Genomic DNA, 25,016 nt, shown 5'->3' on the forward strand with positions numbered 1-25,016 from the left:
GTTAAATAAAATGTAAGTTAGAGATGACTAGATTCCAGTAAAATGTCATTAATTAATTGGAGTAAAGTTAAAACCAGACAGCTGCCGTCCTAATAGTAAATGATTAAATGCATCTTAAATTCTACGCAATAAATATTTTTCCTTTCTTAATAACTAATAAATAAGTCTAATTCTTCTACATTCGGTATTTCCTCAAGTTCATGTATCCATTTATATTTAGACACAACCATTTTTTTTATAACAGTATTATTTTCGTTATATTTTTTTTTATTATATGGGTCTGAATTTGGCATAGTCTCGGTCAGTGAAAAGAAGTAAATAAAACTTTTTAATGACTAGAAATTTTGTACGATCCGTTTCAATCAAATTTTGGAAAAGATATACGAAAAAATACCTTCGATTGAATGTTTCAATCCTCCCATATCATTCTCACTATAAATCGTTAATTTACTCTTCAGTATCGAGTTAAGTGATTTTCTTTTTCACAATCTCTCAGCCGTCGATCCACAAAAAGTCTTTTTCGGAAAATCCGAGTGAAAAGGATCGCTCACTACACTTTTTTGACGTGGACACGTTCTTTTTTATTAGTTTCATAGTTACGTGATAGATGCTTTAGCTTTTAGAAATTACCTACCATTTTATCAATGTACAAATTGATAATAATAGCCTAGGCATCGATTTTCTTTGTTTTAAAGAAGTACCTACTTCTTTTATTAGTAAGAATACTTTCTGAAGAAAAAAGTCTGTCCTTCATACTCCATTATCTTTCTTTACGATGTTAAGTTTTTCGATTTATCCCATTTGAGGAAGGCAAAGGACTAAAATCCATACAGCCTGGTTTGATTTTTACACTTACGCTATTGAGTTTTCAGTGACCTGCTTTTAGGGACCCATAAACCATCTCAAGAGTTATAAATTCTTGTTCAAAACACTTTTTTATTCATAATTAAGGCTACAAAAGTCCTATTCTTAAACGTGTTTAGTAAATGATTATCAACCATTGTTTTTTTGTGTCAACATAAATTACATATTTTCGTAAAAAGTAAATTTTGCCTTTTTTTCAATTGAGATTGAGAAAAAAAGTAAAAATGAGATTTTTAAATGAAAATAATAACGTACACTCTGCGTTACATGATTATATAAGTATATTAGTTTCGTTATAGAGTAGATAGGTGTAAATACAGCTTCATTGAATCTAAATGTAACACGAAATTATTTTTTAATGCCAATAAAGCTTTCATTTTTCCTTTTTAACTTTTTCCTTTTTTACTTCTAGTGTCCACGTCAAATCCTTACGGCCAGCGTCAACAGACGGCCTACCAATTTATTCTATTCTGTCTTACTTTCCTAGCTTTTCTCTGTTATAAAATCGTTTAAAAAAAGTTTTCTCACTCTGTGATCTGACCTTCTAAGTCGCTACTAAACATTTCTCAAAAATTCTACTTTTCCTCTAACTTACTTCTAAATCTTGTGCTCAGATGTTTATTGGTACCATTTGACCGTTTTTTTGAACCGTTCCCATTTATTTTTTTTACAAAAAATTGCAACCTTGTTTGGCCCGCGTGTGTCTTGATATTTTTTTTGTTAATTTTTAGCCTAAATACTTATTTTTAATCTTATATCGGATAAGTATATTGCTTGGTGGAGGTTTAGCCATTATTAATTTTGAAGAAGATACAAATAGTTTTAAACAATAAGAATAAAATATTACTGTTATTTATGTTATATGTTTTAAATAGGCATTGGCATTTATTTTATTTTTAGTACATTTTATAACCGAAATCACTTTTAAATTCAAGTTTTGAGCGACGAAAACATCGCATCTGTAAAATTGAAATATATGTTTTTTTATATGTAAAAATGGCTAAACTCCACAATGCGTTTCCTCTAAAATTATTTTTTTTTAAATATATTAATTTAACGCATTTCCATGCCTTTCATAAGCAGCTGTAGAAACTAAAAAAAAATATCATTCGTTAAGTGACTCACATTTTTAAATATATTTTTTCTTTGGAAACCCGTATAGTATGGGTAAAATATATTTCAATTTTTTTTTTGTAGACTTATAGCCTTTTTTATTAAGTTCAATCCGCACTTCAAAGCCTGCCGCTCTGTAAACTGAAAAAAACTAATAAAAAAACCTAAAAATGTCTTTGACATTTTCGTAGTTACAGAAAACTTAACCTTATTACATCAGAGTGAAATAAAAAAAAAACATTCTTGATTTTTGTAAATATTCCAAAACAATAAAACGTCGTTAATAAAAGTACAGAAACAAAAATATACATACAGTAAGAATAAAACTATTTTTTTTAGGAAAAAAATCTATAAGAAATCGTGTTTAGGGTTGTCAAAAACTCGACTCTCTAAAGACAAAGAATAAGTCGAATTGAGTCTTTCACAACACTATATGTAGAGTAAGCGCCACTACTGAAGTCATGCGGATTTAAACAGAACTAAATGACAAGTCATAGTAAGTTTATGCAGAAACTGCGACACTAGCGCCGCACCTCGGACTTGAGTTATGGCGCGGACTCTATTTGAAAAATCCGCCATTTTAAAATCATTTTTTAGAAACAATCATCAAAATCAGGAAACAGCACTGACTTTGCCTAAAACATTTAAGTAAGTAAATCATTTAACCGACTTGCAAGTTTGAAAGTAGAGTGTTACATCCATTCCTTGTGGCAGCTGCAGGCTTCGGGCGGGGGGGCGCGATGACCTCACACCAGGAGGCTGGGGGCCAGCCACTCATCCTCCCCGATCTGCGGAAAAGGAAGATGAGGAGTTTTAGTTTTCTTCTCCGTACGTAACGTACCTAGTCTAACATTTTCTCTTTGTGAGTTACCCTAAGCACTCGTTGAACCCGCAGCTCTTGGGGGTTAAAATGGCCACATTGCTTCGATCTCAAAGCAATGTGGATTTCTTCATCTAAGAAATCCATATTGCTATTTGACATTTACTTTTATATGTGCAAATGTCAAATTGCAATATTGCTTTTTTACATGAATTGCTGCGATGTGGCCATTTTAACCCTCCTTGTCAAGCCGGGGTGATCGTGTTAATTGCGCCACCGAATCCCCCTCCTGTCTGTGCGAAATTCTTCGATCTTTGTATTGTCATTAACACTTCACTTGAGGACATCCGTGGCCCAGTGGTTGAGCGTTATGAGGCAAATGGATCCCGGTGGGGATAAGCGCTGAATGAGGCAAATCGTCGACCATGCCGGCGGGGTCGGTATCGGGGTTCTGAAGTGTTTGGTGTCGCGAGCTGATTGGTCGCCTCTATGGATAGAGTGATCGAGTCGTCGGGATCGTATATTACGTCCTTCAGACGTCCAAGGCTTGCCACACCCACCCTATTCTAATAGTAATATAAATTGTACAATGACCATATATTGGACACATACATAAACAGCCTATATGCCTATACGTCCACGGGCTGGCTGGGCACAGGCCTCCCCTCAATCAACCGGAGGGGGTGTGGAGCATAGTCCACCACGCTGCTCCAATGCGGGTTGGTGAATATTGGACAAACGTCTCAAAAAAATGAAAAATATAGATCAACTCACAGGCTGCACTTGGAAGTGCTGCAGCGGGTAGTGCAGCACCTGCGGTGGCTGAGACATGGCCGCGACTCCCCCCACGCCGCCCACGCCGCCCACACCGCCCACGCCGCCGCCCAGCGCCCACGGCAGTTGCACGCCGCCCATGCTACGTCGAAATATCCATTATTTTTAACACGCATATGAACTTTATTCATTCTGTTAACTCCACTCTTCCTCCACTCGACTCACTAATTTCATAAAAACCATTCGACCCGGGGAATGGGTGAATTGTGTGAAGAAGGATATGTTTGTGTGTGAAATAATAAATGTTTCTTTCTTTCTTTCTTTCTTTCTGAAAGGCGTGAGTACTGAGACTGACGACTGACAGAAATGGATAAAAGAGAAATTAGGGTTGTTGGTGCCGGAAGACAGTCGCAAAACCAGGCGGCCCACGTGTTGCCCACCGCGCGCATCAACATCGGCAGATACGCTCCAGTAGCGCACGCACTTAGGACCATCAACGATATTTCTCAGCAGTATACTGACATCGTCCTATTTACGTGTTCGTTGACGGAATTAACGGAGTTAGTTATTAAATTATTTAGTTAGGTACTAATAGTTATAATTGGGTTGCCTGTAATGTCTATGTAATTTGTGTTAATAAATAAATATATGTTGTGCCGACCACACCTAGAGTGGGATAAGGGTAGGAGTATGAATATAATTTTAACAATAATAATAGGGTAGTTTCCAACTAGTCAAATCAGTTACTTTTTACTCATCATCATCATCATCATCAGCCCATTAACGTCCCCACTGCTGGGGCACGGGCCTTCCCTATGGATGGATAGGGAGATCGGGCCTTAAACCACCACGCGGGCCCAGTGCGGATTGGTGGTTATTAACAACTCCTAATGCAGCCGGGACCAATGGCTTAACGTGCCTTCCGAAGCACGAAGGAGCTCGAGATGAAAACTTTTTTTTTGTGGTCACCCATCCTATGACCGGCCTTTGCGAAAGTTGCTTAACTTCAACAGTCGCAGACCGTGCGCGTTTACCGCTGCGCCACCGAGCTCCTCACTTTTTACTCAACGTCAAAATATAAAATGACTACGAAATTTGATTGTAAAAGCAACCAAAAACGTAAAAAATGTCGCACTTATTATTACATTTCTTTATTAAAATTCATAAATAAGTTAAATAGAAAAAAGAAAACGTTTTTCGTCACCCATAATTTATCTTTGACCTTGGAAACTACCCAATTATTAATAACAATTTGTCTCACTCACTTCCTTTCCATGTATGGCCTAGGACAAAAAGAGAAACGTGATAAGGTTAGGCCATCATTTAAATGAACAAGGTTAGCTGGAAGAAATCCCAATTAGGAATAAGCTCGCCTATGCTTTATGTGGGTTGTTCTTCTTTTTTATCGACAATGATCTGTCCTTCGTTCTGCTTCTGATAAGTTATGTTTTAGAATTTTATTTCATGTTTTGATTGTCCAAAAATATAGTTATCTTATTATACTCAAAATACAAGCAAAATACTAATCGGTTCCTCAATTAGTTATTAACGTAGCTTGATCGTTTTTCACAAAATTATGTGACAGAGTGGTAAATTGAAATGCTGTCTCCGATGAAAAGGGCCACTCTGTCACAATATTTTTTTGGAATGCGCCTGCAAAGAAAAGTATGTTACCAAGATAAAGAGAAACACTAAATAGTCCTCTACAGACACATCTTTATATGATGTTTTAAAATATTTATTGCCGTTATAATTTTAAAGATGTTAAATCCGATAAATCGAGAAAATGTCTTTTTATTGTCGATAAAAAAGAAGAACGACCCATGTAACGATACATTATATGTTCATTGCCTTTGTATTTTAAAGCAATAAAAAGTATAAGTACGAACAAACAAACAAGCATAACATTAAAAATCGAATATAAAAAGTGTACACAGGTACTGAAAAATACCTCCTAAAGCAAATAGTTAAAAAGACAAAATAATCAAACAATTACTACACAAATAAACATACAATCAAAAAATGACAGATTTTATCTTTATTTTTTAATTAATTACTTGAGTGACCAACTTAGTGTCATTTAATATAAACAGTAAAACTAAACATAAATTTAAAATATATTAATTTAATGTATTTTATTGTTTAATTAAAAAATAAATTAAATAAAAAAATACTGCAAAAATATAGTTCTAATACCTACTATAAAAATTTTTATTAAATGTCTAAATTACTACGTTTATTAATTTTTATAATTAATTTTTCAAAAAACACTCATAGTATTATGTTTAAAATCTTCTAAGTACAAAATAAAACAAATAAAATAAAATCAAAATAAAGTAAATCTTCTATCTTCTACTTAATGTATTTTAGTATGTAACTATTTTTTTAATAAAAATAATAATTTTAATAACGCACTGAAAAGTTTAAGTTCCATAACTACTATAAAAATAACGAAATGTGTAAATTACTACATTTATGAATTAAATTTTACAACAATTAATCTTTCGAAAAACACCCCCAAAATATCCGCTTAAAAACTCCCCCATTATATCCGCTTAACAATACCCCCATAATGGTGCTAATTCCTGTAAATACCATCTAATTTTATTTTAAGTTATATCTGTCATTTTCTTATCCGCCGAAAAGGAAAGGGACGGGTAATCGACAAGCATAAAATTTATGGAACACACGTAAATTTTAAGCACAAATCTAAACCAACCGTCTAAAAATTTTACGTCAGTCAATAACCCGACACATTAATTTACTCATTCTTCCTAAAATTAAGAGCTGTGAATCATCCGTCCCTTTCCTTTTCGACGGATACGAAAATGACGGATATAACCTAAAATAAAATTAGGCGGTGTCTGCAGGAATCGGGGCCAATATCCGCTTAAAAACTCCCCCACACTCACCCCATATACTGCTGCTGGTATCCCGCGAACTGTCCGGCGTAAGAGTACCCCTGTACCCCCTGCAGGAAGCCCCCTAGTTGTTGGGGGTACGTGTTGTACCAGTATGAGGTGGGGGGTACCCCCCCAGCCGTGTACGCGGCGCCGAATGGGCTGTACGCTGTGCCACCGAGCTGAAAGAGAGAGGTAACTGTTATATTGTATAACAATATTTTAAGTATGTTTATTTTTTTAAAGAACGTCTAGGGCCCTGTGCCGAGGTTTTTCTTGCAGCTTCTTTTCCCCGGCTATACAGGTTGTGAGAAGCTGCAGTAGTTTTAGGCGGATGAGACGTTCGTTATGTAAAAATTGTCGATTCAAAGTGTAACTATGTTACCTATTGAATAAAGATATTTTTGAATTTGAATTTGTTGAAGATTAAAAGTACATAAATACATTAGAAAAAAAAATTAATAACTTCACTCCTTCTTATCATACGTATTACAAATTAATCAACCGTGTGAAATGATATTTAATTCATGAACAACATAGTAATGTTATGATTTATTCCGTTTTATTCAGATTGAAGTTAGGGCTAGGAGATTAGCGGGAAGAAGACCGATTTCGTGTGCCAAAATCAAAGTCGTCTGTATTGTCAAAGCCAAACTGCTAAAAATTTGCATTTTTTTGGTGATTTATTGTAGATTTACATTTAGAGGGAAACCACTGCCATATTTTCCCTAAAAAGTAGCATTGAGAATGCTACACCGACAAGCGCGTGGCTCTTATATTAGTGGTGATTGTAGATTTGATATACGATCCCGACGACCCGATTACTCTAGCCATAGAGGCGGCCAATCAGCTCGCGCTTCAGGACCCCGATACCGACCCCGCCGGCGTGGACGACGATTTCCCTCATTCAGCGCTTATCGCTATCGACTAGGGTCGATTAATTCTTTCAAATATTTTCCTCTACGACGCCCTGAGCCGAGGTTCGCGCCCGCGGCAAATCTACAATAAGTCACGTCAAAAAAAAATGTAGATTTGTCGCATTATGGCGTTAAATACTTTTTTATTTAATTTTATTTTAGTTTATTTGGGAAACAAATAGCTCTAACCACTAGACCACGGAGGCTATTAGTTCTGTGCAATATATTTGATTTGATTTGATTTGAAAGTCCCCTCAGTCGTAAACGTGTCATGTTAGTTTATCGCTAACCGCCCCGCTTATAACAGGTTCTCTGGCAACAATTTAATATTTATATTCGCTCGACGTCCATTAGGGGTAGAAGCAGAGATAAATGGTATTAAATTTGCATTTTTATTTGTAAAACAAGTGAATACTTAAGCAAACAAGATTATATACATTTTAAATAAGATGAAGTGGGCTGATATTCCCTCGCGTATCGGGCAAAATATTAAGTAGTAAATTTTTTTTTCCTATACTAATTCGTTTATTCATATCTTATATCAACAAATAAAAAACAAAAAAAAACAGAAAATACCTTAACTAAACATTTTAGCAGGGATCCCTGCTTAGTCAAACAGGCCCTCCCTCGCCTCACCCGGCGCAAAGGTCCCCTAAACACTCACCGCGTTGCCACGTTGAATGGCGATGGACAGCCTTTGCATCAGGTAGGCCCCGGAGCGAGCATCACATCCCCTCTCATTAAATATATATATTTTTTTTATTTCTGTAATGTAAGTTTGTAAATGTGGCGTCCAATATGGAAATCAATATTTTCTTTCTTTCTTTCTTTAAAATTATTTTATTCTGTATTTACGAGATTAGTCCGTACATATATATAATGCATATCCATCATATCCATCTGTGGAATTCGTATCAACAGTGGCTGCAAGTTGTCTTTGATTACTTGTGGCTCTGCCCACCCCATTAGGGATTACGGGCGTGAGTTTATGTATGTATGTATGTGTATATATATAATGCACGGTTCGGTGAAATGTTTATATTTATGTACTTTATTTAATTGAAGTACTTAATTGAATTACTTTTCTATTGACTATCATATTAAGACATTTTTAAATTATAAAGTGATACGGACTGTTGTGTGGTATTGACATACATAAACACATACACACACACACACACACTATCTCTTCTTTTTTTTTCCTTTGGCATCCTCTTTATATTTTACTAGGTATGTAATTATGTGGATAGCTGTAATTGGTCTTACGTATTGTAAATGAAATCATACATTGTACAATTAGATATAAGACTGTGGTTGTCCCAAATAAAATAAAATAAAAAGTAATAAAATGGAAATATAAAGGGTGGGTAAGTAGTTACCTAATTGATAAAAAACAAAAAGAATACAATAACATAACATAGCTTCCTCCAAACATGAACGGCCTCCGTGGTCCAGTGGTTGAGCGTTGGGCTCACGATCCGGAGGTCCCGGGTTCGAATCTCGGTGGGGACATATCACAAAAATCACTTTGTGATCCCTAGTTTGGTTAGGACATTACAGGCTGATCACCTGATTGTCCAAAAAGTAACATGATCCGTGCTTCGGAAGGCACGTTAAGCCGTTGGTCCCGGTTACTACTTACTGATGTAAGTAAGTAGTCGTTACATGAGTCATGTCAGGGGCCTTTGGCGGCTCAATAGTAACTCTGACACCAGGGTTGATGAGGTTAGTAATTCACCTTACAACCCACACGATAGAAGAAGATCCAAACATGAATTCAAACTTATAAAGTCGAATTCGGTATATAGGGATAGCGCAAGTGGTTAGGATTCTTCCTTTCCTTCATCTTTTTCTTTTGCATATTTATTTTTTTCTTTTATACATTCCGCATTAATGTGTATCAAACACACACCCATCATCAGCCCATTAACGTCCCCACTACTGGGGTACGGGCCTTCCCTATGGATGGATAGGGAGATCGGGCCTTAAACCATGACGCGGGCCCAGTGCGGATTGATGGTTATTAACGACTGCTAATGCAGCCGGGACCAACGGCTTAACGTGCCTTCCGAAGCACGGAGGAGCTCGAGATGAAAACTTTTTTTTGTGATCACCCATCCTATGACCGGCCTTTGCGAAAGTTGCTTAACTTCAACAATCGCAGTCCGAGCGCGTTTACCGCTGCGCCACCGAGCTCCTCCGGATAGGTGGGTAAGTACATAAAATTACATAAAATTATTAGTGGTGTGGGATAAGTTTCAGCATTTTACTTTTAGGGGATTCTCTTAAAATGCATAAATATTTTTGTCATAATTTTAATTATCATAATCCTTTTCGCATAACGTTTTTTAGCACAATAGTATTTTCCCATAATAACATGTAGGAATACTGGTTTCTTCGGTATAACTTATTTTTGGACTAATATTTGTTGGTATAAATTTGATTCGCATATAAATAGGTAAGTATCCATAATTCTTTTTAAGAATAATAGTATTTTGTCATAATTTTTACGAGTGTTTTTATGAGTTTTAAAATTATGCTTAAAAAGTTATGACAAATTAATATTATGCGTAACTAATAATAGGACAAGCAACAGTATGTCATGGTAAATTATTACATGAAATTTTATGAGTAAAAATAGAGAACCGTCTAGATTTAAAGGTTGCAGATGTGTCTATGTCTCACCTGTCCCTGAGCCTGTGCGTTATTCGGGTCTCCCGACTCCTTCCCCCACGAACACTTCACAGGCTGACCGTTGACGTCCGTGTTGTGGACCGCTACTATGGCGTGGGTCGCGCTCTCTTTCGTGGAAAATCTGCAAAAAAATGGAGGCCAAGGAAGCACTTAATAAATCAGAAATCAGAATCATTTATTCAACGTAATTATCATGGATAAACTTGTTGAAGGTCAATGTAACATTTTTGAATTTACGTCATTTCGCAGGGTGTTATGGCTGAGGAGAAGAAATGACAAGAAACTGCAACAGCAACACATCTTTTAAATCAATGAGGGTATACATTACAAGTTATTTAATAACTGGAGGAACACATTCAATACCAGACATTTTTATCATTTAGGTAATCATTAATCTTATAATAAGCTTTTTACAAAAAGTAAGCTTCACGTGAGCTTTAAATTTATTCTCTGACAAATTTAAAATATTATCTGGTATTTTATTGTTAAAACGTATACATAACCCCAAAAAAGATAAATTTAATTTACTTACTTAATCTAGAATTTTAAACAACAATTTTATTTTTATTCCTTGTATTGTAAGTATTATGGCTATTAGCCGTAAAAACACCTCCACCAATCCGCATTGGAGCAGCGTGGTGGAGTATGCTCCATACCCCCTCCGGTTGATTGAGGGGAGGCCTGTGCCCAGCAGTGGGACGTATATAGGCTGTTGATGATGATGATGATGATTGTAAGTATGCCTTTCACAGTTTCTCGGAAGGAGAGATACATATTTACGTACTTACATAATGTTTTCATAAATATATTGACTCGCGACCGTCAGTATAAAAACTAGTCAAATGTCAGTCCGTTGACCAAGTAACTGTTATAAATAAAACACATAATAACGGGTTCTTACCGCGTTTGAAATCAACAACAGTGCAACAGTGTCAGTGTCAGTGTCAGTGTGTGTAGTGTGTTTAGTGTGTTGCAATAGTGTCGAAATATCGGGAGTCTCATATCCCTATTTTAGACGCGGTAAGAACCCGTTATTATGTGTTTTAATTATGATTATAACCGGGGGTTATTGTTTAACGATTTGCCTCGTAATTGTTAATTCTTCTTTTCTATCGTGTGAGGTGAATTACCAACCCCATCAACCCTGGTGTCAATTACTGAGCCGCCATAGGCCCTTGACATGGCTCATGTAACGACTACGTACTTACATCAGTAAGTAGTAACCGGGACCAACGGCTTAACGTGCCTTCCGAAGCACGGATCGTCTTACTTTCGTACAATCAGGTGATCAGCCTGTAATGTCCTAACCAAACTAGGGATCACAAAGTGATTTTTGTGATATGTCCCCATCGGGATTCGAACCCGGGGCCTCCGGATCATGAGCCCAACGCTCAACCACTGGACCATGGAGCATGTGATAATCATTTATGATCCAAATATGAATTCGAAAAACGATTTCGAAAATCATAATGTTTAGGTCGTGCTGGACTCGAACCTTCCACCTTTAAGGGGATGAGTACAAATAACCATCACTGACCTGATGAAGGCATATCCCTTGTCTTTGAAGACGCGTATCTCCTGGATGGTGCCGAAGGGCTGGAAGGTCTTCTGCATGAGGTCCTCCGTGAGACCAGTCGTGAGACCTCCGCAGTACACCGTGCAGTTGGTCGGTGAGCTCTGGTTGTAGACCTCGTCGAAGGTCAGGGGCTTGGAGTTCACTGGAAGGGGAGAAAGAGATATATTAGTAGGAGTAGGAGTAGGACTAGGGCCTTGTGCTGGGAGGTTTTCTGGCCACGTCTTTCCCTCAGCGTTACAGATTCCGATGTGGCAGTAGTTTTACAGCTAGTTACATAATATGTAATTAATTTTTGACGTTCAAAAAGCGCTAACTTTGTAAGCCATATTTGAAAATAAATATATTTGAATTTGACATTATATACAAACAACACGCCCGAAATTCCTAATGGAGTGGGCAGAGCCACAATTAATCAGTGGTCAATTTCTTCTATCGTGTGGGGTTGTGAAGTGGATTACCAACCTCATCAACCCTGGGTGTCAGGGTTATTATTGAGCCGCCAAAGGCCCCTGATATGGCTCATGTAACGACTACGTACTTACATCAGTAAATAGTAACCAGGACTAACGTGCCTTCCGAAGCACGGATCATGTTAGTGTAAAAATATACATTTATACAATATAAGCAATATTATTATAAACCCGCTTCTAAGCCGTGATAGCCAAGTTGGAAAAACGCTTGACTCTCATTGTGAGGACGTCGGTTCGAATCCCAAAACGGGCCTACACCAACGATTCTCGGATTTGTTTTTGAATTCATGTTTGGATCATAAATGATTGTCACGTGCTCAGCGGTGAAGGAAAACATCGTGAGGAAACCCATATAGCCGAGAAATGCGTTTCGGAGGTGTGTGACCTAACCTGTATTGAGCTGGTTTTCCCTTAGCGGGTTAGAAGGTCAAACAGGCAGTCGCTTCTGTAAAAAACCGGATCTGTCAAATCTTCAGGTTAGGTAAGCGGACCCTGTGAAAACGGGATATGTCCAAGAAGGCAGAAGTGTGTAGTATACTTCAATTATCTATGATGCAAACATGAATTCAAACTCATAAAGTCGGATTCAGTGGTTTAAAACAAGAATCGGAGTTCGAACCACTACTAAATACCATCTCACCAGACAACTAAAATGTCTACGTATAACATTTTACCTATGTCTGTATCAGTTTGAAATAGCCTTGTTCTCCTGGGAATACCTGCTGAATCAATTTGTTGCTGTAATGCGTGCTCTGAGCTCAGAGGTGGACTAAGAGGGGCTGAAATATATCCTACTAGCCGCCGTTCGCGACTTCGTCCGCGTGGATTTCGATTTAAGCAGAGACTATAGAATTCAATTTGCTTCGATCCTGACACACTTCTCTTGCTTCCTCCACATTCATCATATCGCTTCATACACGCACACCGGTTCAGAGTAGATTGTATTAAACCTTTTCTAAGGACATTTCCAATTTGGCCATCGTAAGTCATTCTCGGTCTTCCTTTGCCAGCCCGTCAACCTTCGCTTTATATACCGCTTTCGCAATTCTATTATCCTTCATCCGCTCTGTGTCCAAACCAACCTAAGATTCCATTCTCAATCTTAGTCACTATATCATCTTTTACAGCACATCTCTGTCAGTAACATTTTGTATCACTACATAGAATAAAATAAAGTCGCTTTTTCGGTCCCTATATCCCTATGTACGCTTAAATCTTTAAAACTACGCAACGGATTTTGATGAGAATTTTTTAATGGATAGAGTGATTCAAGAGGAAGGTTTATATGTATAATAACATCCATTAAATAGTGGACAAATACTGTTATTTTTGAGGATTTTAATGTGATGTCGTAATTAATTTCATTTTTTCCATAGCATTGCACCCGAGCGAAGCCGGGGCGGGTCGCTAGTAAATAAATAAATATTCACCTAAAAACACCTATAGTACAGTCATGAGCAATATAATGTACCCACTTTAGGACTCTGTCGCACTAACATATTTGACATTTAGTGAGACTTACAGTTCAATTTGTCAAAAAAGTTAATGTGACATGGTACCAAAGTGTATACATATTAGTGCTCGTGACCGTACCTAATCCGTCCCTGCCCTACCACGGGTACAGTGTATAGGCAAAAGAAAATTAGGTTGTGCAGCCGAGAAGAGCCGAGCTTTTTGGATTAAAAAAAAGCAATAGTCCTTTTTTTGTTGGAAAACAGAAGCCTTCGTGAATTTGTGATAAGTAAAGCCTTCTTACCAATCGCCAGCGGAACGGCTGAGATCATTTTTAATCCACTTTTCAATTAAAATACAGGGTGATCAATTGTGATAAATGTTTTTTTTTTTTACCATTGGTTGCCTGGAAGAAATTGCTGCTTAGCAATAAGGCCACCAGATTGTACTGTATTGTGATAGTGACATCGTAACAAATACTGAGGGGGATGATTCAAGGCCAGACAGGCAGTCACTTCTGTAAAAACCGGACCTGTCAAATCTTCATGTTAGGTAAGTTGACCCTGATGATGTGTTCCATGATCCGCTGAATATATATTAGAGAAAAATTCTGGATTATATAAAGCTCAACAGATGTTAATTAATAGTACTTATATATACTACTACTATATTTTCTTACTTATACTTATGTTTACCTAATATTTTCCTAATTTTTAAGTTTGCTGTGTAATTTTAATTTTACTTTATTTTTAAATACTTACATAAACTGCCTATATACGTCCCACTGCTGGGCACAGGCCTCCCCTCAATCAACCGGAGGGGGTATGGAGCATACTCCACCACGCTGCTCCACTGCGGGTTGGTGGAGGTATTTTTACGGCTAATAGCCGGGACCAACGGCTTAACGTGCCCTCCGAAGCACGGAATCATCTTACTTTTTCGGGCAATCAGGTGATTCAAGCCTGAAAAGTCCTTACCAAACAAAGGACAGTCTCACAGAGTGATTTCGACAATGTCCCCTTCGGGAATCGAACCCGGACCTCCAGATCGTGAGCCTAACGCTCTAACCACTAGACCACGGAGGCTGTTGCTGTAATTGTCATATATATTAGTCACAATACCGTAACCTTATAAATGTAAATACGTTTTAATTTCACATACATTAATATGTGGCTGTACTTTATAAATAAATGAATAGACCCTGTGAAAAACGGGACAATGTTAAGGAGATGATGATTAAAAGAAAGAAAATTAAAGTTTATAAAAATAGCAACAAATTCCTGTTAACTCAAACCTTGAACTTCAATCTTTTTAATCCTTCTGAATGGCGTTATTTATTTAATACTAAGAAATGAAAGCTTTTAACCTTTCTTCCTTTATCTTATATTACAATAAAAGTACTTAACATTTTAGGGTTCCGTACAAATACTAATATTACAATACAAAATCTTTTTATTACACTTAAAACACAAAAAAAAACACAAAAAAACAGCCTCCGTGGTCTAGTGGTAAGAGCGTTAGGCTCACGATCTGGAGGTCCGGGTTCGATTCCCGATGGGGACATTGTCGAAATCACTTTGTGAGACTGTCCTTTGTTTGGTAAGGACTTGTCAGGCTTGAATCACCTGATTGTCCGAAAAAGTAAGTTGATTCCGTGCTTCGGAGGGCACGTTAAGCCGTTGGTCCCGGCTATTGGCCGTAAAAACACCTCCACCAACCCGCAGTGGAGCAGCGTGGTGGAGTATGCTCCATACCCTCTCCGGTTGATTGAGAGGAGGCCTGTGCCCAGCAGTGGGACGTATATAGGCTATTTATGTTATGTTTATGTTTTTATGTACACTTAAAACATATTATATTAATTAAAAATACATTATTAAAATTACATAAATCACCTGATTGTCCGGAAAAGTAAGATGATTCCGTGGTCCGGTTTGTGCCCAGCAGTGGGACGTATATAGGCAGTTTATGTTATGTTATGAACCGTCAATGACTCATGATCTCTGTCCGTGAAAGGGTTAAAAATACATTATTAGATAGATATTACAACAGGCGACCTATTACCGTTTTTGTTTTTATTATTATAAGTAAATTTGGTTTGGTTTGTAACGTTACAAACATATTTATGGATATATTTATAAGTCCGAAATGACCACGTCTTATCACTTATTTAGGAGCCACGCTCTTGTCGGTGTAGCATTCTCTATCCTACTTCTTTAGGGACAATTAGGGCAGTGGTTTCCCTCTTGCCTGCCGCTGTCTGACGCGACTGAGATGACGTCCAGAGTAGTCTATTTCAAAGCCATACTAGGACTCCATTTTAATTTTTTTAAAGAACGTCTAAGGCCCCGTGCCGAGGTTTTTCTTGCAGCTTCTTTTCCCCGGCTATACAGGTTGTGAGAAGCTGCAGTAGTTTTAGGCGGATGAGACGTTCGTTATGTAAAAATTGACGATTCAAAGTGTAACTATGTTACCAACTGAATAAAGATATTTTTGAATTTGAATTTGAAAGTGTCCTCCGCCTCTGAATAGTACTGGCAGTTACTGCTGCCCTCTGTCAGGTGCACAGATAAGAGCGTGGCTCTTAAGTTAGTGATGAGTGGGTCGATAGCGATAAGCACTGAATGAGGGAACTCTATATCTTATTCTATTCCACTTAAAGAAATGTACTTAATTACATACCTACCCACCTCTCAACGCACCCGGAAGTAGCAGCCTAAACGCGGGAAAATATTAGCCGACTACCGGAAATTACTACGCCGGTAGAATGTTATAGAGTTGGTAATACCACCCTGATTAGTTACGGGTTTACGGGTTCACGGAGTTTACGGAACTTAAATAGGGGGATCAAGTTTGCGGGATTTTTTCTTTTGAGGGTAAGTGGGTAAGTAATCACACTGTGTAATATTATCTAAGGCGATTATTATGTACAGTCATGAGCAATATAATGTACCCCTTTAGGACTCTGTCGCACTAACATATTTGATATTTAGTGAGACTTACAGTTCAATTTGTCAAAAAAGTTAATGTGACATGGTACCAATGCGTATACATATTAATGCTCGTGATCGTACAATCAAAAAGTAAAAGTAATTATTTGTAAACAGTGGCATAGAATAAGGATTAAAACTACGTATAGAACGGCAACTCTCCGCTCCCCACCAGCGTCTGAGCTAGGTTTACCTCACCCCCTCGAACATAGTTTAGACTTGAATCGTATGGCGTCAGACGTCACACACACAGATGCGCGTGTACGATAACGTCAATGTGTAGTGTGTGTGTAAAATGAGGTTGTTTGTATGAAGTGTCCGGGGTGTGACACTGGTGAAATTATGAATCATTAGTTGTCATAACTATTTAATTTATACATACATACATACATAAACTCACGCCCGTAATCCCTAATGGGGTGGGCAGAGCCACAAGTAATCAAAGACAACTTGCAGCCACTGTTGATACGAAGTCCAAAGATGGATATGATAAACCTTATTTAATTTATGTTTTTGGTTTATTACAGAAACGACATGTAACCAGGAGGTCTTAAGTGCAACCAGTTAATTTATTACTTTGCTGAACAGCCTGCAATGTCCTAACCAAACTAGGGATCACAAAATGATTTTTGTGATTTTTCCCCACCGGAATTCGAACGTGAGCACAACGCTTAACCACTGGACCACAGAGGCCGTTTAAAATTAACAGTAGTTAACATCCATCCCTTTCTTTTTCGACGAATTAAAAAAAAGATGGGTATAATTTTAAATAAAATTAAGACGTGTCTGCAGGTATCGGGGTCATTGCGTATGTTTTTAAGCATGGTAATAACATCTCTATATACTTCTTCGCTCAAATCTATCTCCAAATTACCTAGGCTTGAAACCGCAATTAGAATCGAAAGCTAAATCGGTTAAGTGGAGTTATTAGACCTGAAATATAATATTATGTATGTATTTAACTTAGTATATACATATGTTATGGCCACATCTTAGAATTGATCATTTCATTATGTGCTCGATCATTTCATGAAAAAGAATTTCACTGGTTGATGTAGTTTAGCCAGATCAATGAACACAAAACATTCAACGATATGAGCAACTAAATGCATGATTACTTCATGATATGGCCAAACGTTGGCAATCATATCGTAAAATTAGTAACATTATCCACCGGTAGTGGCGCTGGTGTCGATTATATTTGAAACTTGACTGATATTATAATCGATGAATCAATGTAATTGTACAATTTTCCATATCGAATAGGTACATAATTTTGAACCTAAGAAATTAATCGCCTATTCGCATTTTTATTACATCATTTAGCATGGACACCGCCTACATAAACCATATGGCCAAATCTTGATCGAAATATCATTAAACGTTGACGTTTCAACGATATGGTCAACTTAAGTTGGCTATTTCATGAAATATGAACATTTCATGAAATAGTCGAACACATTATGAAATGATCAATTCTACGATCTGGCTACGACATACATAAACATACTCCTATTTCCCACTGGGGTAAGCAGAGACTATGGATTTCTATTTGCTTCGATCCTGACACACTTCTCTTGCTTCCTCCACATAAATCAATCGATCCATACACGCACGCCGGTTCAGAGTAGATCGTACTGCACCTTTTCTAAGGACATCTCCAATTTGGTCAATGTACATCCTTCTAGGTCTTCCTCTGCCAGCCCTACCACCAACCTGCGCCTTATATACCCGCTTTCGCAATTTTATTATCCTTCATCCGTTCTACGTGTCCAAACCAACCTAACATTCCTTTCTCAATCTTAGTCACTTTATATCCCTGATGCCGGGCACCAGCGGTATCAGTACTGGTTGGAGGCCGAAGAAGTGGATTCTGGTAGGGCTCTAGCTAGAACATCACCGATTGAGAAATTGGTCGGTGTACTGCGGAACGGAAGGCGATTGGGGCAACCACCGTTCTACACGCCCATCTATGGAGTAATGAAGGCGATTACTCCACCGACAAGAGCGCAGCTCTTAAATAAAGCGAGAGAGAGTCACTATATCGTCTTTGACAGCATATTTCTGTGTTATCTTTTTTTTTTTGACGTGACTTATTATATTTTTTCTTTTTGCTGTAGCACCAAAAAAAAAATAGTCACAAAAGAGACAAACACACACAATCAACAGGCTTTTGTTTTAAAATGTTACTTTATTAAATTATGTTGTTACTTTATTAATTGTTTCATAATTTATTAATATTGTCCAACATACTTAAAAACAGCCTCCGTGGTCTAGTGGTTAGAGCGTTAGGCTCACGATCTGGAGGTCCGGGTTCGATTCCCGATGGGGACATTGTCGAAATCACTTTGTGAGACTGTCCTTTGTTTGGTAAGGACTTTTCAGGCTTGAATCACCTGATTGTCCGAAAAAGTAAGATGATTCCGTGCTTCGGAGGGCACGTTAAGCCGTTGGTCCCGGCTATTAGCCGTAAAAAACACCTCCACCAACCCGCAGTGGAGCAGCGAGGTGGAGTATGCTCCATACCCCCTCCGGTTGATTGAGGGGAGGCCTGTGCCCAGCAGTGGGACGTATATAGGCAGTTTCTGACTATTATTATACTTAAAAAGTCCGAATTCCGGCTAAACCCCGCGTATTTCGGAAAAGTTGCCAAAAATATCAAATTGCTTCTTCTATCGTGTGGGTTGTGAGGTGGATTACCAACCTTATCAACCATACTTAACGCAAGGCTTCACCAAACTTCACTTCATGGCTCTCACAAATCAAATATTCGGTCGAATAAGAATTCGGTTTTCGAGCCGAGAATCGAATCATCATCTTCCTAGCATTATTCAGTTTCTCACACGGTCCGCTTGACCTAACCTATAGATTTGACAGGTCCAGTTTTTCACAGAAGCGACTGCCTGTCTGACCTTCCAACCCGCGAAGGGAAAACCAGCCCAATACAGGTTAGGTCACATACCTCCGAAAATGTATTTCTCGGGAATGTGGGTTTCCTCACGAAGCCGAGCATCGAATAGCAAGCGAATATTGGGCGCAACTCTTGTGTTTAATACTTTTCCCTTTGCTGTTTTATGAAATTAATGTTTGAACGAAGTCTTAATAATAAACTCAATGTTTCTTTTACTTGGTATTTTCTTTTAATCTTTCCTCTTATGAATTCACAATTACTTTTGTTGCAGATTAAAATACGTTTACCGTCCTTTTACTAAACGAACGAACGGCCTCTGTAGTTCAGTGGTTGAGTATTGGGCTCACGATCCGGAGGTCCCGGGTTCGAATCCCGGTGGGGGGATATCACAAAAATCATTTTGTGATCCCTAGTTTGGTTAGGAAATGACAGGCTGATCACCTGATTGTTCAAAAAGTAAGATAATCCGTGCTTCGGAAGGCACGTTAAGCCGTTGCGCGGCGCCTCAGGAATAGTGGAGTGGATTCCCGCTCAGAATCGTATCTGGTGCAACGCATATCGCTGGCTGTTCAACGCGGAAACGCAGCCAGCATTATACGAGTAGGTACATTTGCACCAGGTGAGAGTCGAGGTGGGCTTTTTAATTTAGGTTTAATTTAAGTGTTAATTGTACATAATTTATTTTATTTTGTGTTTTGTTTTAGTATTATTTAATTTTATTTTTGTTTCATATTTTTGTTCTGTAACTGTTTTGTTTATGGTGTAAATAAAGTTTTATTTTTATTTACATCTGTAGTTTTGATAAACACATTCGTGTAATAATAAAAAAAATTACAAGATACATACGTAAATACATAAACTCACGCCTATTACCAACTGGGGTAAGCAGAGTCTATAGAATTCCATTTGCTTCGATCCTGACACACTTCTCCTGCTTCCTCCACATTCATCAATCGCTTCATACACGCACGCCGGTTCAGAGTAGATTGTACTAACCTTTTCTAAGGACATCTCCTGAGTTGTTTTCTGAATTCTGAGTTGATATTAAGCGGAATTTCCCGTCGCAAAATTCATGATGTTTTTGTGTTTTTTGAAATTATTTTCAATTTATACTTTTACGATGGAAAATTCCACTTGATATTAACTCAGAATAATGAGCTGAATCATCCTCCTCAGTATTTGTTACGACGTCGCTTACCTTTGACCCAGTCAAAGGCCTGAGGGTGCCCAGTTGGGCGCGAACCTCGGCTCAACCCACACTATTATTATTGCGTATGGCAGACAGAAACAAAACATCCTGGGTGGATCATATATCCAGCTGAAGCTCCCCTAACCAAGTCTCTGCCGCATCCGTCACACAATGCAGCCCGGCTATGCCACCTGGGAACCGGTGCAGAGGGCATTCGTTCACTATGTGAGATATGGTTTGATCCGGGTGACCACATTCACAGTATGGCGACTCCTTTAAGCCCCATTTATGTAGGTGATGGTTTGACTTTCCATGGTCCTACACCGGTTCAGTCGAGTCCAGATTTTTCGCTTGGGGTAAAAGCCAGGGACCTTATAGAAGAAGAAGTGACTTACATTCATTTTTCGGCGCTGGTGGTTTCCGGGTTGCCCAGTTGGTGCGAATGGAGCGTGAACCCAACCACTGCCCGTTCATGGCCGTGATCGCAGACTCCGCTTCCTGTGGAGAAGAATATATAAGATTAATTTATTTCACAGTTAGTTGTACAACACATTTAGGGTGGTATTAATAAACTAATCTCAGCTGAGACTGCCCTCAAGATCCTGCTCAAGTCTCTGTTTTTATATGAGAACTGTTACATTGACATGATCTTGAGGGCAGTCTCGAAGCTGAGAATACTACCTTTAGATACAATATCAAAAGGTAACAACATAAAAATATGATAGTCGAAAATTATAAGTTATACCTGTCATTTTCTTATCCGCCGAAAAGGAAACACACACACGTCAATTATAAGCACAAATCTAAAACAACCGTCTAAAAATTTTACATTGGCCAATAACCCGACAGAATTATGTCGACAGCACATGTCAAACGTTTTTGATTCGCCCGGGTTATTCATTATTTTACTCATTCTTCCTAAAATTAAGAGCTGTCAATCATCCGTCCCTTTCCTTTTCGGCGGTTAAGACATGACAAGTACTTAAGTATAAATTAAAATAAAATTAGATGGCGTCTGCAGGAATTAGCACCAATGTCATCATAGAAGAGAATAAATTAAAATAAAATGTCACAAGATAATAAATCAACACAATGTAATCCAGCAATTAATGTGTGTGTGAGTTTGTCAGTGTCTGTAATGTATGGGTTCTAGGGTTGATTGAGTTGGTAATCCACCTCACAACCCACACAATAGAAGAAGTGTCCTTACTGTTAAAGAGTTTTTACAACGGGAACATTTCCCTTGAACGTCCCATCACTAGTAAAGAACTGCAGTAAATATAATATTGCTAATTTGAATAGTCACAAGCCATTCAAATCGATTTTGAGGCCATAATTGGCGAGCGCGTCTCTGTAATTTGACTAAACTGTGTATTCTTCATCACCTGTTAGTAATCACTAGCTTCTACAAAAGACTGGGAGCCAATAAAAAGCATACAACACGTTCAGCTGTTAGTCCTCCAGGACATATCGTAAGATCCACTGGGAAGAGAGGAGTAGCTGTCTGATAACTGATGTTATTCAAATTCAAAAACATCTTTATTCAGTCTTCTCCTTCTTGTTCTATCGCGTGGGAAAAAACTTGCTGGGGCACGGGCCTTCCCTATGGATGGATAGGGAGATCGGGCCATAAACCATCACGCGGGCCCAGTGCGGATTGATGGTTATTAACGACTGCTAATGCAGCCGGGACTAACGGCTTAACGTGCCTTCCGAAGCACGGAGGAGCTCGAGATGAAAACTTTTTTTTTTGTGGTCACCCATCCTATGACCCGCCTTTGCGAAAGTTGCTTTACTTCAACAATCGCAGATCGAGCGTGTTAACCGCTGCGCCACCGAGCTAAACTAAATAAGGAAAAAACTTAAACAGCCTATATACGTCCCACTGCCGGGCACAGGCCTCTCCTCAATCAACCGGAGGGGATATGGAGCATACTCCACCACGCTGCTCCAATGCGGGTTGGTGGAGGTGTTTTTACGGCTAATAGCCGGGACCAACGGCCCAACTTTTTCGGACAATCAGGTGATTCAAGCCTGAAAAGTCCTTACCAAACAGAAGACAGACTCACAAAGTGATTTCGACAATGTCCCCATCGGGAATCGAACCCGGACCTCCAGATCATGAGCCTAACGCTCTAACCACTAGACCACGGAGGCTGTTAGTATGGGAAACCACTGCCATATTTTTCCTTAAATAGTAGCATGGAGAATGCTACACTGACAAGAGCGTGGCTCTTAAATTAGTGATGTGTTGAGATACTTACTGATTTTTTCAAAAACGATACGAATCCATATCCTTTTGATTTGAGGGTCTGAGGGTCCCTCACCACCCGGCAGTCCCTGTGAACAAACAAACAAACAGTATATCATCACTACATAGTATAAAACAAAGTCGCTTTTTCTGTTCCTATATCCCTATGTACGGTCACGAGCATTAATATGTATACACTTTGGTACCATGTCACATTAACTTTTTTGACAAATTGAACTGTAAGTGTCACTAAATGTCAAATATGTTAGTGCGACAGGGTCCTAAAGTGGGTACATTATATTGCTCATGACTGTACGCTTTAATCTTTAAAACTTTACTACATAGTATAAAAAAAGTCGCTTTTTCTGTCCCTATATCCCTATGTACGCTTAAAACTTTAAAACTACGCAACGGATTTTGATGCGGTTTTTTTAATAGATAGAGTGATTCAAGAGGAAGGTTTATATGTATAATAACATCCATTAAATAGTGGAGAAATACTGTTATTTCTGAGATTTTTAATGTGATGTCGTGAATAATTTCATTTTTTCCTCAGCATTGCACCCGAGCGAAGTCGAGGCGGGTCGCTAGTTTATTATAAACATCATAGAGTTCAAATAGGCTAGTTTCCAACTAGTCAAATCAACTTTTTACTAAACGTCATAATTTATAAACATCATTTTTACAAAACTGTAAGTGAATATTTTATTAAAAGTTCAAAATTTTCTTGCAAAATAAATATAAAAACATTGGTCGTGGGTAATTTATTCTTTACGAAATGGCAACGCAGGGCGGGATGACGTCAGTTTTTTTTTTTGTTTTGGTTTTCCCCGAAGGGAAAGGCAAAGGGAACTATGCCCATACAGCCATGTCTTACGTATTTTTTTTCTTGATGATTGATGAAATGATGAAAGATGATGATGATGAAACCTAAGCCCCCACCCTCGGAGTAGACTCCTACTCCGAACCCCAAACGAATTAACTCAAAAGTCCGCATAAACTTTCGAGTTATGAAGCGGCTTCCTGGCACGAAGCGAAAATAGGCAGATACATTTTGTTTATTGAATACTCCTATATAATAACACTCGCGAATGTCTTCCGACTAACTTAATGCGATCATTAACCACAAAACACCACTTCGTATTAATTATTTAGATTATTCAATGAAGAAAGCATGAATGACGTCAGCTGGGCTAACCTAATGTTAGCTGTCACTTTGAGCATACCAACAGGCTTAGCACCGTACGCGCGCGACTCTTTCTCGCCTCGACATACGTCACCCGTCACTCTCTCACAGTACTGCACAGAAAGAGACAGATGATCTCTGTCTGAGAAAGAGTCGCGTGTTTACGATGCTAAGCCCGCTGATTTTCTTTTATGTACCATGCCTGTGGAGCTCGGTGGCGCAGCGGTTAACGCGCTCGGTCTGCGATTGTTGAAGTTAAGCAACTTTCGCAAAGGCCGGTCCTATGGGTGACCACAAAAAAAAAAGTTTTCATCTCGAGCTCCTCCGTGCTTCGGAAGGCACGTTAAGTCGTTGGTCCCGGCTGCATTAGCAGTCGTTAATAACCATCAATCCGCACTGGGCCCGCGTGATGGTTTAAGGCCCGTTCTCCCTATCCATCCATAGGGAAGGCCCGTGCCCCAGCAGTGGGGACGTTAATGGGCTGATGATGAAGACCATGCCTGTATATAGCTGCGTAGACAAATAATCATTCCTCAAAAGTCTATTAAAAAAAATTACAATCCTTATCTCGAGTTCTAACAGCGCAAGGCAGTTACTTTTTACTACGTTCATTAAAATTTTATTTTCACTCTCAACCAACCCCTAGGCTAGAGTGAGATAGATGTACACTTGTAATGCATTAGACAGGGACAGTAATAGTGTTGATGTTCAGATTTTAATTTATTTTTGATGTCATTATGACTAACTAACACAATTACATCTTTCACCCATTATTATTCTGATCAAAATAAAGAGAAGCAATATTATGTAGCTGTTTTTTGACGTGACTTATTGTAGATTAACTACTTGGCCGGACAAATGGAGAGCGCTGAGGGCTCTCACCCGGTACAAAATTTAAGACAACAGGCCTGA

General features: G+C 38.4%; 2 protein-coding genes across 3 annotated transcripts in view; both read right to left on the reverse strand.

Annotated features, from left to right (window-relative positions):
• The window catches only part of LOC126379455 (guanine nucleotide-binding protein-like 1), a 343,035-nt gene that overhangs the window by 51,618 nt on the left and 266,401 nt on the right, over positions 1-25,016 (reverse strand). The window lies entirely within an intron of this gene.
• LOC126379535 (cytotoxic granule associated RNA binding protein TIA1) overlaps positions 2,341-25,016 on the reverse strand; it is a 68,883-nt gene continuing 46,207 nt past the window's right edge. The window contains exons 3-9 of the mRNA XM_050028327.1: positions 22,932-23,007; positions 21,063-21,165; positions 11,620-11,800; positions 10,074-10,203; positions 6,484-6,653; positions 3,572-3,713; positions 2,341-2,765 (exon numbers count right to left, since the gene is read on the reverse strand). Coding sequence (XP_049884284.1) covers positions 2,724-2,765; positions 3,572-3,713; positions 6,484-6,653; positions 10,074-10,203; positions 11,620-11,800; positions 21,063-21,165; positions 22,932-23,007 — 844 coding nt within the window. The 3' untranslated portion in view covers positions 2,341-2,723. The remainder of the gene's footprint in view (positions 2,766-3,571; positions 3,714-6,483; positions 6,654-10,073; positions 10,204-11,619; positions 11,801-21,062; positions 21,166-22,931; positions 23,008-25,016) is intronic.

Source organism: Pectinophora gossypiella, chromosome 29 (genome assembly GCF_024362695.1).
Source record: "Pectinophora gossypiella chromosome 29, ilPecGoss1.1, whole genome shotgun sequence".
In the NCBI taxonomy this organism is placed as follows: Eukaryota; Metazoa; Arthropoda; class Insecta; order Lepidoptera; family Gelechiidae; genus Pectinophora; species Pectinophora gossypiella.